Source organism: Passer domesticus, chromosome 11 (assembly GCF_036417665.1).
Source record: "Passer domesticus isolate bPasDom1 chromosome 11, bPasDom1.hap1, whole genome shotgun sequence".
In the NCBI taxonomy this organism is placed as follows: domain Eukaryota; kingdom Metazoa; phylum Chordata; class Aves; order Passeriformes; family Passeridae; genus Passer; species Passer domesticus.
Genome location: NC_087484.1, coordinates 20590651 through 20604949, shown reverse-complemented (window position 1 = coordinate 20604949; position 14299 = coordinate 20590651). Strand labels below are relative to the sequence as shown.

Here is a 14299-nt window from a genome sequence, read left to right as displayed (position 1 = left end):
GGAGACAGTGGGAACACTCCCATCTCCTTCAGTCCCACGTCCCAGGCCAGGAGAAGCCACAGCTTTGCTGTCTGGTTGAGTGCAGTGACATTCTGGTTTGCAGATTTCACAGGACCATGAGAAAGGCAGGAGGGAACTGCTGTCCCTGGAAGTGCCCAAGGCCAGGCTGGATGGGGCTGTGGACAGCCTCTCCTGGGGGATGGTGTCCTGTCCCTGCAGGGTGAGAACACAAGAGGGCTCAGACATTGTTGTGAGCTGGAAATATCCTCCCTCTGAAAGGGTTGGGGGCTCCCAAATCTCCTCCCTCTGAAGGGGCTGGGGGCTCCCAAATATCCTCCCTCTGAAGGGGTTGGGGACTCCCAAATATCCTCCCTCTGAAAGGGTTGGGGGCTCCCAAATATCCTCCCTCTGAAAGGGTATAAAGGCTCCTGTCTCATCTTTCTGCAAACCACACCACAGAGAGTGGAACTGGACCTCACCTGTTACAGATTACTTGTCCCCTCCTGCTCCAAATCCAGCTGCCAGTGGCATGTCCCAGCAGGGTGCTCTGGCTTGCACTCATGGATGGTTTCTGGAAGGGCAGAGGGACTGGCAGGGAAATAAATCACCTGGTGAACGTGAGTTAAAGGGAAGCCCGTGCTTGAGATCACAGAATCATGGAATGGTTTGGGTTAGAAGGGATCTTAAAGCCCATCCAGCTTCACCCCCTGCCATGGGCAGGGACACTTTCCACTGTCCCAGGTTGCTCCAAGCCCCATCCAACCTGGCCTTGGGCACTTCCAGGGATAAGGCAGCCACAAGTTCCCCAGGCAACCTGTTCCTTATCCCAAATTGCAGCCCATGCATGGGCATAAGTGGAGCTGACTGCCCCAAAATCTCACCCCAGCCTCCCTCCTGCTGCCCAAACTTTCCCAAATTCCCTGTGGCTGTGGGGATGCTCCGTGGGATACAGATGTGGGATCATGGCTTGCACGATGGAGGGTTTGCACGGCAGCACATCATATCATTCCTGTGAGCAGCTCCTTGTGCTCCTCCTCCCTTTCCCCTGCTCAGCACCAGCAGCAGTCAGGACCTTCCAACAGCCAGCTCCTGGCTGGGACATGGATGCAGCCTTCGGGAGCTGGTTTTGTCCCAGTAAACACTGGCCTTTATGTGGATGGTTCCAGCATTCCCTGAACACTGCCAGGGCTGTTTTGAGTGTGCAGCCCTTTCCCAAAAGCCAGCACTTTCCCTTTCCAGGGCTTTTCCAAGTGCTGTGAGGCTTCCAGCTTGGCAACTCCCATCTGCAGTCACTGCAGAGGCCATCCCGAGGGAGATGAGCACCACACACCACCCAGGGACCCAGCAGCTGCTGGTGAAACAGCATAAACAGTGGCGGGTCTGCAGGGTCCCCTGCTTGCACTGTAGAGAGCCAGGGATAAACTCCCTGGAGTGTGGGGATCAGGAGACCTGGTGTCAGCAGGGCCATTGTCACACGGGGCAGGCTGCAGGACTCTCTTCACACCAGGAGAATTCCCAAGGGCTCCCAAGTTCAGCGTGGAGATGCCTTTGGGCTCTTCCAGGAGACCTCCTGCACCAGGCTGCTCATCCTGGGCATCTTCTGCCTCCTGCCTGAGAGGGATGTGGCAGGAGGGGAAATGCTAAGGCAGGTGGAGCTTCCCATCCTGTCCTCAGAACGGGGTTGGGAGACCTTCCCAGGCTGCTTCAGCTGCCCTCTGTCCTGCCTTGCCTTTTTTTACTTTGCCTTCCCACTCCTCCCCACCCCTGCCTTTCTTTCCCTTGTTTTCCACTCTCTTACCTTGCCATGCCATCCCAGCTTTCCCCTTTCCCTTGTTTTCCCTCACCATGCCTTCACTTCCCATCCCTTGCTTTGCCTTCCCATCACTTCCTTTTCCTCCTCTTTTTTACCTTCCCATCCCTTCCTTTGCTTTTCTTCCCTTTTCCTTCTTTCCCTTCCCTTCCCTTCCCTTCCCTTCCCTTCCCTTCCCTTCCCTTCCCTTCCCTTCCCTTCCCTTCCCTTCCCTTCCCTTCCCTTCCCTTCCCTTCCCTTCCCTTCCCTTCCCTTCCCGTTACCCACCTGCCCAGCAGGCACAGCTGTTCCACCTGCACTCTTGTAAAATAAAGGGATTTAAAAGACAGATTAAGCCTATTTGTCTTTATGTCACTAAAATCACCCATCACTTCCCAGATTAACTCCTCAGTGGAATTACTTTGTTATCCCAACAATTTCAAACACCAGGCTCTGGAACCCCACTGCTGTCACATGGAAGCTGCACTGAAGGTAGAGATGCATAAATACTCATTAATAATTATTTATGGAAATTCTCTGCTCTCCCTCAGTTGTAGGAGATGGGACAGATGTGATCCAGGTCTGTTCAGCCAGGAACTGGATTTTGGTTTGCGTGCATCAAATATCATCACTTTGAGTCACAACACGTCAGCGCTCTGAGCAAGATGCTCAGGGGCAGAATAAGGATGAAGTCATGGAGGGAACCAGCAGCTGCAAAAATACAGGGATTGGGAAAGGCAGCCGACGTCAAAGTGCTCTGGGAAGGCATGGCAGGAGTTACAACACAGACACTCGTGGTTTTCTGAGGAAAAAAAAAAGGGGGGGAGCTTTTGCTGCACTGAAAGCAATAAAAGAAGGAAGTTCGCTCAGTCTGGTGGCATTGCTTTAATTAAAGTTTAATTTATTCATGTATTTGGTTATTGATGTTTCAGAGATTGTGACAGTCTGCATATCAACACTGTGGAAGAGAGAAGCAGCTCACGTAACTCCACGTTAGTTATCCTGTGTTTGGGATAAACTCTTCCAGCTGCACAGGTCACAGGGACCTGGATGTGCAGGGGTCACTCCCACCCCACGGACGAAAATCCAATCATGAAAATCCAATCACGAAAATCCAATCAATCACAGGCGTTAAAAACCGTGGGGCAGCCCAAAAATCCTTCTCCTCGCGGTGTCCCGGGAGGATGAGGAAGGGATCGGCAGGTCCTGCCGTGCCCTCTGCTGGCCTCCGCAGCCGGGCTCAGCCTCCTTCCTTCGGGCCCGAATCCTGCCAATTAAACTGCTAAAACAGCCGGGAATGTCGATTTAATTAAAGCACATCCCACCCCCCGGGATTCCCGGCGGGACCTCCTGCGGGCAGAGCTGCCCCAAACGCTTTAATCTGCCCGTTTTCCTCCTGCTTTCCTTCAAACATCCCTTTGGCTCCTGGGGAAAATGCTGGAGCCAGCCTGGAGCGAGCAGCTGGGAGGTGACAGGAAAAGCACTAAAAACCCCTTTTCCCACCGAAATTCGGGAACAAAACTAAACCCCAGCGCGCTATTCAGGAGCAGGCATTATTGCACGGCCGGCTACACGCATTTACCAACCAGGAGCCGCCGATTATCAGGAAAGCGTTACACATTCCCGGGCCATTCGCTACTTCACGGCCCCGAACCGGGCTGGGCTCCCAAAAAAAGGCTCCTTCGGGGCCATGTGCGGCACGGCCGTTCCGGGCTGCGGGAGCGAGCCCCGCGCGCTGGAAGCCGCGGCTCGAGCCCCGCGGCCGCGTTCGGTCGCGGTTCGGTCGCGGTTCAGTCGCGGTTCGGTCGCGGTTCGGTCGCGACAGCAGCGGGCGAGAGCGATGCGGAGCAGCACAAAGCTCCGCCGTGAGCCCGGCGCGGCTCGGTGAGCGCCGGGGAAGGGGATGGCGCAGCGGGGGCGCGGAGAGGGAGGGCGGGCAGACACACGGGGGCCGGGGGTGCTTGTCCCGGGGTGCCGGGGGTGCTATCCCCCCGGAGCCCCGGGAAGTGCCAGCACCGCCCGCGGGGAGCCGCGGCGAGCTCCCCACGCCGCGTCCCCACCAAAGCCCGAGGACCGAGTCCCGGGGTAGGGAAAGCGGAGTCTGCGAGCGCAAAAGCTCCTGTCCCTCCATTGGGACAAAGCTCCCGACTCTTGGGAGTAGGGAAAGCTCCTGACCCTGCGAGCCTCCTGACTCTAGGGGAGGGCAAAGCTCCCGACGCAGCCGTGGCAGCGCTGGGGGGCACAAAACGGGACGGGGAAGGAGAGGAATGGGCAGAAATAGCTCAAATTTAGTGCTGGGAGTGTTGCACAGAGCACGAGCGCATGGCTCCAGCCGCGTGCGCAAAGGGAACGGGAGGGGCGGGGCCCGGCCGCTAGGGGGCGGGGCCCGGCCGCTAGGGGGCGGGGCCATCAGGGCTGGGGGCGGAGTGTGTGGCCGTGGGCGGTTAATCATTGCTGTGGGCGGGGCCCGTGTGGCCGTGGGCGGGGCGTGTGTCTGTGGGCTGTCCATCAGGGCTGTGGGCGGGGCCGTGCGTGTCTGTGGGCTGTCCATCAGGGCTGTGGGCGGGGCCGTGCGTGTCTGTGGGCTGTCCATCAGGGCCGTGGGCGGGACCGTGTGTGTCTGTGGGCGGGGCCGTGCGTGGCCGTGGGCTGTCCATCAGGACTGTGGGCTGTCCATCAGGGCTGTGGGCGGGGCCGTGCGTGTTTGTGGGCTGTCCATCAGGGCCGTGGGCTGTCCATCAGGGCCATGGGCTGTCCATCAGGACTGTGGGCTGTCCATCAGGGCTGTGGGCGGGGCCGCGTGTGTCTGTGGGCTGTCCATCAGGGCCGTGGGCGGGGCCGTGCGTGTTTGTGGGCTGTCCATCAGGGCCGTGGGCTGTCCATCAGGGCCATGGGCTGTCCATCAGGGCCGTGGGCGGGGCCGCGTGTGTCTGTGGGCTGTCCATCAGGGCCGTGGGCGGGGCCGTGGGGGCGGGGCGTGCCCGCCGCTGGCGGCGGTGGGCGGGGCCTGGCGCCGGAAGTGCGCGCGGTCCATGTACCAATGGCTGCTCGCGCTGCTCCGCGCCCTCCGCGCCGCCGCCCGCCCGGCCCCGGCCCCGGCGCTCGCCCGCAGCCCGCAGCCGCCGGCCCGGAAGAAACCGGCCCCCAGGTCAGCCCTGCCCGGCTCTGGGAGCGCCCTGACCCGCGCCAGGTGCTCCCCATCGGGCTGCCCGCGGCTGATTGCCGATCGCGGACCGCTGGGGGATGCCCGGTGCTGGCGGCTGTGGGCCCCAGGTGTTGCCGCTGAAGCTGGGCGCGGGGAGCGGGGTGGGGTTTGGGGCCCTGCAGGAGCAGGGCACACCCCCACAGCCCCGGGGATGTTGCTCGGGGGCACGCCGGGTGTGAGGGGCGGATAGAGGAGGCTGCCTGCCCCCGCCTTCACCGTTTGGCTGCCGGGCAGGATGGCCGAAGCGGCTCCGTGCCTGCTGCTCCGTGGGATGTACGCGTGTGTGCGCTCTGGGAGGCCAGCCCGCCCCCCTCGGTGTCCCATCCCACGGTGGCAGGCGCGGGGAATGCCCCTGGAAGGGTTGCGCCAGTAGGAGCAGCCCAGAGGGAACTAGCTCTTGTTGGGGGGGGAAAAATAAAAATAGGATCGTTCTTTGTGCTCAGTTCCCAAAGGAGGCCTGTGGGATGGTGTCACCCGGTAACAATCCCTGCGTTCGGGCTCGTGGGGGAGGGCGAGGCTGGGGATGATGGTTTCGGGGCTCGCTCCCGAGCTGAGTCAGCAGGACGCTGCTGGAGTGCAGGGATGCGAGCAGGGCTGGCATTCCCGCCTCGCCCTTCCTGTTCTGCCTCAGCTCGCCTTTGCAGCTCCCCGTAGCTTAGGTGCCTTAGTGACCTCTGGAGTGCTTCTTTCCCGGGGGAAAGAGGGAAGCATTACATGCTAAGGCATTTTTTGGTGATAGGAACAAACGTGAAACACGAGGAGGCATTAACAGAAGGAGAAAGAGAGGCTTGGTCTGCTGTAGTGGGATGATCAGCTCTCTGGGAGATGATCCTGGGGAAACAGGAAAGCCCCTTTGGAAGTTTGGGCCTGCTGGGAGCTGAGTTGTGGCTTGCAAAACGTTGTTCTGTCTGTTCTTCCCCCAGTGTTCTGTCACCTGTGGAAGATCCTGAGGAGATCCCTGCAAAGAGACTGAAAACAGGTATTGCCCCTCCCAGAGAGGCTTAGTGTGCCTGGTTTTCCTTGGCTTTGGGGTGCCTTGGCCAGCTCTGGATTTGGTGCTAGAGCATTCCTGCTGAAGCTGAGGGTTTTTGAGCCTCTCCTGTGGCTGGAGGGGGTCTCATGGGGCCTGGGCCCATCTGATGTGGCACGTGGGGCAGAGGTGGCCTTGGCAGTGCTGTGGGGACAGTTGGACTTGGTGTCCTTATAGGATTTATGATGATTGTGGGCTTTTCAAACCAAGTGGAGGGTGGGAGATCCTGGTCAGGTGAAGGCAGGAGGAGAAGCAGGGAGCAGCTTTTTCCATCCTGGGAGGGGGAGCATGTGTTTGCACCAAGGATAAATCCTGTCTGGGGCAGGGCATGGCATATCCCAGCTGTCCCTGGCACTGAGCCCTGCAGGGCAGCACAAAGCATTTTCAGTCAAGGCTGTTGTGGGGGATGTGGAGCTTCCTAATTCCTGCCTGGGAGCAAGATCCCCAGTGAGGGGGTGGGGTGCTGCTGGGCTGTTGCTGTGTTGTTGGAATGAGTTATCTGCTGCACGTGGGATCAAGGAGCAGGGCTTGGGTGTAAGCACAAGTCCCAGCCCCCATTCCCAGTCCTGTTCTTTATGGCCTGGTGTGTGGTTTTTCCAGAATGGGTCTCTGGGGCTAGCAAGGAGCCTGAAGAGGTTTCTGTGGCTGCCAAGTTGTCACCTAAGGCAACAAGCAGAAGCCAGGAGACTAAGGAGAGAGATGACTTCTTCTCTGAGTCTGAAGATGAGGTGAGCAGGATTTTGGTGGGAGCTCAGGGATCAGCTCCCACAGTCCCTGCAGTGTGAGAGCCTCTGTGACAAAAGTGGTGCCCTCAGTGCCCCTGCCTTCTGCTGCACGCCAGGCAAAGCCCTGGGCTCTGAGTCAGAGCACAGCTGACTGAATTTCAGCAAGGGGAGGTGCTTGCTTGGATTCACATCCAGGTTCTGCTCACTCTGGTGCCTGCTTTTGTTTCAGGTTGTGTACATTTCTTCTGGCTCTTCATTTATAGCATCTGCAGAGGATGAGGACACAACAGAACCTGGTAGGGCTGACTGCAAGTCCTTCACCTGTTCCTTTCTCCTGCTGCTCTGACTCTGGCAGCTCTGCCTAGGTGGGGAGCTGGTTGCTGAAGGCAAAATATCTGGGTAGCACCTAGGAATAGTGGAGGGTGAGCTCTGTTTGTTCCCTGCATCCTGGTATTGCTTCTGGATTGGAGCCAGGGCAGTGCCCAGGCTCCCCAGGGAATGGGCACAGCCCCAAGGCTGCCAGAGCTCCAGGAGCCTTTGCACAAAGCTCTCAGGGATGCACAGAGTGGGATTGTTGGGGTGTCTGTGCAGGGCCAGGGGTTGGACTGGATGATTCTGTGGGTCCCTTCCAGGTGGGATATTCAGTGGTTTATCCCAAGATGCTTGTGTGGCTGTGGATCCCAGATATGAAGTGCCTTGGGTGCAGTTCTAGTGTGTCCCACTGCTGGCTTGCCAGAAAGAAATTGTTGCAAGTGCTGATTTTAGGTAGTAGAGCCTCAGAACCCTTTTGTATTAGGTGTAGGCTGGCAACATTCTGTAGTTGCCAATATGAAAATGTCCTAAAGCAACATAACACAAATAATATTAGAACGTGAGGGATGAAATGAGAGTAATTTATCTCTGGTGAAGCTCTTCAAACTCATGTAACGCCTGTTCTCCTGACCAGTTGCTGATGGCTTGTGCTCTTCTCCCCCAGACGAAATGCCTTGTGACACCAACCTGTGCTTGACTGAGGAAACACCATCCTCTCTTTTTAAGAGAGTTCCATATCTGAGGTAAAAATCCTTCTGGTTTTTTCACTTCTGCTTTGAAGGGTTTCTTGCCTTTCACTTTCATCCATGAACTTCCTGTGTTGCCCAACATTTGTGTTTGTGTCCTCAGAGCAACATTTTTCCAGGGTGTTTTGGGGCTTCTCCTGGCTCCGACTGAGGGAGGTCTTCAGCTGTGTTCTTGCCTTTGACCTGTTTTAAAATTTCTCTTTAAATCCAGTTAGTCGATGGACTCAGGAGATCAGAGAAAGATGAACAAGTTCAACCCTCTCACCTCCTGTGGTAGGAGGAAGTGTTGAACTTGGGAAGAGGCTGACACCAGGAATGCAAACAGAAAAAAAGTCCCAAAACCCCAGAGAATTTCCACTTCCCCAGAGAATTCCATTGGGAAACGCTTTTATGTTTTGCTCTGAGGGGTTCAGCTACTGAGGTGTACAGGTGACCTAGAGAGATGTTGGAAAACCCTCCCCAACATGGTCCTGGGCAGCCTGCAGTGCCTCCTTGAATCAGGAGGTGCTAATTAAAACCTAACTAATAAATCAGGAGCTTTGAATGGTCTCTTAATAGCATTTCTTGTGCCTTTGGCGTTTTCAGCCTGAGCAGGAACAATCACATCCGAGCTGCTCCGGAGAGCCCTGTCACACCCAGGCCCCCCATTAAGGAGCCAGGTCCCAACTCTGCAGGACTCAGTGGCACCAGGAGGCCTTTGTGTGCTGCTGAAGAGGTAAAGCTGGGAGAAGGGAATTGTTTTGGGATGAAACAGCTGTGGATTTCCTGTACAGTTAGGCTGAGACAAAAGGAAGGGCTGGGAATGCTTGCTAAAGTCTCTTTTTTCCTTCTCTTCTGCAAGGATGTTCAGCAAGCAGAAAATAAGAAATACAAAGAGCTCTTGAGTCTGTTCAAGAAAAACTATTCTGGAAGACTTACTTCTCCACGGCCAGCAAGACTTAACAAGTAATTATGAGCAAAATAACCTTTAACTTTCTGGTGGTTTGTTGTATGTGAAAGGGGAGGAGAATTGATCTCTCTCAGGGTTCTGGACAGAATCAAGTGTAATGGTTTAGTCTCTTTTGGAATAATGGAGACAGAAAATTTGACTCTTGTATGCTCACTATGCCTGCGCTGAAGGTGGCCAGACTTCTGGATGTAAACTCCTCAGAATGCCCTTTGCATCTTGCCATGGAACCAGTGACAGCGTGGTTCTGTTAAGGATTAAACAGCCTGATTTTACTTTATATATTTCTGTTGCTTTCGTTTAGCTGGTTGTGTACAAATAGCCGTGTCCTCTGCAGTGAATTGAGGTGCACTGGTAACAAATCACCTGTAAAAACTCTGTCCTTTTCTTCTGCCACACCAAAGAGTTCAAACCAAGGAACCAGGGATGACTGGGAGTCCCCTGAAAGAGCAAAAACCCAGAGGTGCCTCTCCACCTGTGCCAGCAAGGACCAGTGAGTATCCCCAGGACCCAGGGCTGCCCCACTCCCTTGGTAGAAGTCCAGCCCAAACAGGCATTCTCCTCATTACTGGCTAAACTGGATTTGTGAGGGTTTTACTGAAGGGGAGGAACTGGTTTAAAATGGTGTTTGAGAGCTGGGACTGTGGCAGTGCAGTTTGTGGCTGGATGTGACCCCACTGCACAGGAGAAGGTTGTAGTACCTGTTTTACCTGCTTTTTTTTACCAGGGCAGGGGGATATTTGACTTTGCACCCTCAGAGCTGCACTTCAATCACTTTTTAATGCTAGACAGGGCTATTTCTATAAAAGCAGAGCTTCCAAAACAAGTAAACTAATTACCTGTATGTTTAATATTGCCCCAGGGTTTATTCCCCCCTGTTCATTACTTAAACACTTTTTCATCACTGATTCTTTTATATCTTGGACCTTGTGACATGATGATACGGGGATTGAAATGATTTCTGAGCAGGTGCCAGAGTTTGAACTTGTAAGTTGAAAATGCTGATGAAATGCCTGTGATGTCACCCAGAAACTGAGAGCTCTGTGCAGCTGCTGCAATGGGAAATCACCTCCCTGTTCTCATATTGCTGCTTCTCCCTGCAGGTGTCAAACATGGGGATGTTTTCAGCCCCCAGCTGCCTCAGAGAGGTGTCATGATCAGGTAAGGGTCTCTTCTAACCATGGCTCTTGTTTCTTTTGCCTCTGTCAGCCTCCAGAACCCCAGTCCTGTTCTGTGTCGCAGTGCTGGGGGAGAGCAGCAGCTGGTTTGAGGAATTGCTCACAGTTAGTTGTCCCTCAAACCCAGCTCCCCTCTCACAGCTGGGCAGCTGTGGGATGTGCTGGGTGTTTTTTGGGAGAAGGAAGTAGGGGTGACAGCCCAGGTTGTCCTTGGGTTTGCAGAGTCTGGTTTTGCTCCTGAGTGTCTTTCTGCTCCACAATTAATGAGCTGACTTTGCATTTCTTGTGGGTCCTGAGCAAAAGGAGCAGGGAGCTTGTAAAGCCTGGGGAGCTGAGGCAGTTTTTGGGACTTGCAGGATGCCTTGGGCTGGAATAGACCAAAAAGGGAGCATTGCTGTCCCTCATCAGGGACCTGTGGGCTCCATGGGGGCAGGATGGGAGTGCAGGAGTGAAGGGAAAGGAGCTTTTGGCTGCAGATTTTGGTGTGGCAGCTTGGTGCCCTCCTCTTCCTCCCCTCTGAGTGCAGATGGGGACAGAGAGAGGTTTGGTTGTGGCAGGTGTGGTTTGGGGTGATTTTGTCCCTGTTGTCTTTCCCCCTTAGACACAAGCACTGTATTGAGCTGTGTGCATTTGTCCAGTTAAATTGTCACTGTCCCCTAAGCTCAAGGGAAGAGAGAAAACAACTGGTGGAGTGGCATTTGTCACCAGGAGATCACAAAGCACTTGATAGAGGAAGTGCTGGTTGCTTCTCTGTTTTCCAAAAATTAAAACTGAGGGGAAAAAAGGAGTTTGGCACTTGATGGTGGAAGAAAGTTTGTGAAGCTTCCAGCTCTTCATCTGTCCTGGTCTGGCTGCTACAAAAGGAATGGGGAAGGAGACTGAGATGTTGTTATGTGTCAGAATCACCCTTGAAAAAGCATTTTTTATGCAGAAGGTGAATTTTGGAGAATTTCATGGGGCAGTGTGGCTATCCAGCTCACTTCTCTCTCTCCTGACAGCTATTACACACCACCAGAAGACTCTCGTGGACAGGGAAAACGAGAGAAACGAGCTGCTTCAGTGGTAAGCTTGAGTTAGTCACCACTTCACTTTGTTTTCTGGAAAATATAACTCCCCTCTGCTCAGGATTGAGAGCCAAAATAAAATTTGAAGTGTGGAAATCACAAATACTTACCTTGATCTCAGCTTGATACCTGCATGCGGAGGCTTTGCTGGGGATGTTGATCCAAGCCCAAGGAAAGCCCTGCCTCTCTGGGCACAGTTGGAATGCAATCACCAATCAAATGTGACTTTGGGGATTGCTGCTGGGATGTGTTTACACAACCCCTTGCAGTTTCCTGCAGGATTCTGTGCCCTGTCCCCCAGCAAACCCTTTGTGCTTCTCTCTGATTTCTGTCCTTGTGCCTGGCAGGGCCAGCGTGAAGCTGAAGTCCCCCAGAGAAAGTTATTCCAGTTCCACGTGACACCTGTCCTGTCCAAGGACCTCTTCTTTGTGGACAGTGAGCCACTGCCATGCCTAGAAAAGCCAGGAGATGATCTGGCTCCACTGACAGAGGTACCTGTGCTGTGGCTGGTTCAGCAAAGCCTGCAAGGCTCCTTGCTCTGGCACTGGAGCTGTGCTTGGGGGCCTTCTGGGGAGCTGGTGTGCTCCATGTGCTGTTCCACGAGCCCTTCCCCACTGAATCCTTTGTTCCAGGCCATGGAGAGTGAGATCTCTGCTGCCTTTGACACTGGTGAGCCTGAGGACATCCTGAGCAGGGCCTTCAAGCTCACTGTCACCCGTGAGGACATCTGCACCCTGCAGCCCCTGGGCTGGCTCAACGACAGGGTATGGCATCTGCACTTCCTGGGAAATCCCCCCTCCCTGGGCACAGGAGTCTTCCAAGAGCTCCACTGCAGAGCCCAGAAATAGCTGTACACTCCTTATTTTGGGTACTGTGTGGGCTGCTGTTTCTGGAAGCTCTCACTTGGATGATGCAGCTCCCAGGAGTCAGTCTGGGTTATTGGAGTGGGTGTGGGGGCTTTAACCAGCAGCACAAGTCCTCCAGTGTGAAATTCTGGGAGCAAAAGCTGCCAAGCTGGAGTTTTCTCAGCTCAGGGGTGGCCAGCAAAGACATGTTGCTGTCTTTTTGATTGAGTGTCTTATTTCACATCTCCCTTTGCCTCTCTCTGTTCCAGATCATGAATTTCTACATGAGTCTTCTGGTGGAAAGAAGCAAGAAGGAAGGATATCCAGCAGTCTATGCTTTTAATACCTTCTTTTATTCCAAGCTAAGCTCTACAAGCCACAAGGGAGTAAAGAAATGGACCAAAGGTGTGGATATCTTTGAGCACGATGTCATCTTGGTGCCTGTTCACCTCAGAGTTCACTGGACACTGCTGGTGAGTCAAACTGGCTTTTTATTTAGGGTATGGGGAGGACAGAACTAGAGGGCAAAGTCCTTTAGTGTTTGGGGTGTGCTTTGTCTAAGTCACCTTTTAACCCCAGGTCATAGACCTCCGAGAGAAAACCATCAAATACTTTGACTCCTTGGGACAGAAAGGAGACCACATTTGTAGAACTGTCTTGTGAGTAGCTGCTTTTTTGTCCCTTTTGGTTGTTTTTGAGGCCTTTTCCCCTCCCCACAGGAAGTGTTTCTGCCCTGTCCCATGGTGCTCCTCACTTTCTACCTCTTTTGTTCTGGTCAGTGTTTTGAATCCTGCAGAGTGTCAGAGGTGCAAGTTTTCACACGTGCTGCACATCCTGGCATGTCCTTGTCAGTAAAAACCCTTCATCCAGCAGCTTTGTAGGGTGAGAGAGCCCCACAGAGACAAACCCCAGAATCTCTGAGGCTGGAAAAGCCCTCCAGGATCACTGAGTCCATCCCATGACTGATCCTCACCTTGTCACCAGCCCAGAGCCCTGTGCAGAGCCTTCCTGCCCTCCACACTCCCACCCAGCTTGGTGTCACCTACAAAGGCACTGGGGGTGCCCAATCCCCTTGTCCAGGTCATGGATAAAGATATTATACAAGGCTGGTCCCCACACTGAGCCCTGGGGAGCCCTGCTCACAGCCTCTCACTGTGTCTCTTAAGATTGGAATTTTCCCTCCCCATTCCTTAAATCCTTTGCTGTGAAGATCCCCTGGCATTTCACTGTGATTTATCTTCTTGTCACCTTTCAACAGCTTTTTTGTTGTTGCCCTAAATCAGGGAGATAAAAAGTGATTTTTTTGTTGTTTTCAACAGAAAATACCTAGAAGAGGAAAGCAGGGAAAAAAGAAACATTGAATTGACTGCTTCTGAGTGGACCCTTCGCAGCATGGGCACAGAGGTATGGCAGCAATGCCTGGATTTGGAATGGGAGCTAGAACTCCTTGTCAGAGGATTTAACACTTCCCAGGCAAGCAGAGGAGGCAGATGATGTGCAGTTAACTGGGACTGTTCCTTGGCTTTGGGAGTGGTAAATGGATTATGGAAACAGGTTTTCAGGAGTAGGTGTGGGTAAAATGTGTGCTATGACCAGATTGCTGCTCGTTCAAGACAGATAAAAATTCTCCATGTTTTTGTATTCCTCAGGAAATCCCTCAACAAAATAATGGAAGTGACTGTGGAGTTTTTGTTTGCAAATTTGGCGATTTCATCTCCAGAGACAAACCCATCATCTTCACCCCGGTGAGAGCAGTGTGAACAGCTCCAGCCTTTCCCACACCCACGCAGGAGCCAGGGAAGCTGCACAGCAGCTGGGGTTTGCTCCTCATTCCTGGTGTCTGCTTCTTGGGCAGGATCATGGTTCTTGGAATCCCAGGGTGGTTTGGGTTGGAGTGGACCTTAAAGACCATCTCATTCCAATGCCAGGATGCTTCAGCCAGTGGTTTGGAATATCTGGCTTTGTATCTCTTGGTGAAATAAGTTTCTCCCTTGGAAAATTTCCCCCTGGTGGTCTTTAATAAATGTCCCTGTAAAGAAATGTGGGTGTTTGTTGGGTGGTTGTGTCACCCTGGTGTGAAACCCTCCTCATACCCAAATGGCAGGTGCTCAAAAGCAGCTTCCCACTCCAGAATTCCCTGGGTGTTAATGGAGATTTCCTGCCTCTTTCTCCCCTGGCTTCCTGAGTGATGGATTTTTCCTGTTTCTTTTCAGGAACACATGCCTTATTTCCGCAGGAAGATGGTGTGGGAAATAATCCATCAGCAGCTGCTGGGTGACATGCACTGTTAGAAAAACACTGTTCTGTAAAAGAGTAGTATTTATTTCTTATTGTTTAGGTGAGATAAGATAAATATTAACTTATGTAAGAGCCTTATTGTATGGGAAGGTTACTTGTTAATAGAGTAATTTATTTTTTAATTGAAAACTGATCTGCTGTCTCTGTGTGGTTTTTAACTT

General features: G+C 53.5%; 1 protein-coding gene across 4 annotated transcripts; it reads left to right on the top strand.

The window, feature by feature from the left end:
• The first annotated feature begins 3602 nt into the window (after positions 1-3602).
• Positions 3603-14271, top strand: SENP2 (SUMO specific peptidase 2). Of its 4 annotated transcripts, none has more exons than XM_064435649.1 (17): positions 3603-3673; positions 5918-5973; positions 6625-6752; positions 6979-7045; positions 7726-7804; positions 8393-8522; positions 8649-8752; positions 9158-9246; positions 9857-9914; positions 10930-10993; positions 11343-11486; positions 11628-11759; positions 12110-12313; positions 12420-12499; positions 13160-13244; positions 13490-13585; positions 14054-14271. In XM_064435649.1, the coding sequence occupies exons 1-17, from the start codon at positions 3630-3632 to the stop codon at positions 14129-14131; spliced, it is 1638 nt and encodes a 545-aa protein (XP_064291719.1). In that variant the 5' UTR covers positions 3603-3629; the 3' UTR covers positions 14132-14271. The 4 variants fall into 4 exon arrangements, with proteins under 4 accessions (XP_064291719.1, XP_064291718.1, XP_064291717.1 ...); XM_064435648.1 differs by lacking the exon at positions 3603-3673 and adding an exon at positions 4786-4937; XM_064435647.1 differs by lacking the exon at positions 3603-3673 and adding an exon at positions 4807-4979.
• The last annotated feature ends 28 nt before the right edge of the window (positions 14272-14299 follow it).

Bases quoted from the DNA above. Each gene is read 5' to 3' on its own strand.
- SENP2 (XM_064435647.1), top strand. From the start codon at position 4,822: ATGTACCAATGGCTGCTCGCGCTGCTCCGCGCCCTCCGCGCCGCCGCC. The intron at 10,994-11,342 runs GTAAGCTTGAGT...TGTGCCTGGCAG, and splicing joins AGAAACGAGCTGCTTCAGTG to GGCCAGCGTGAAGCTGAAGT. The intron at 11,487-11,627 runs GTACCTGTGCTG...CCTTTGTTCCAG, and splicing joins ATCTGGCTCCACTGACAGAG to GCCATGGAGAGTGAGATCTC.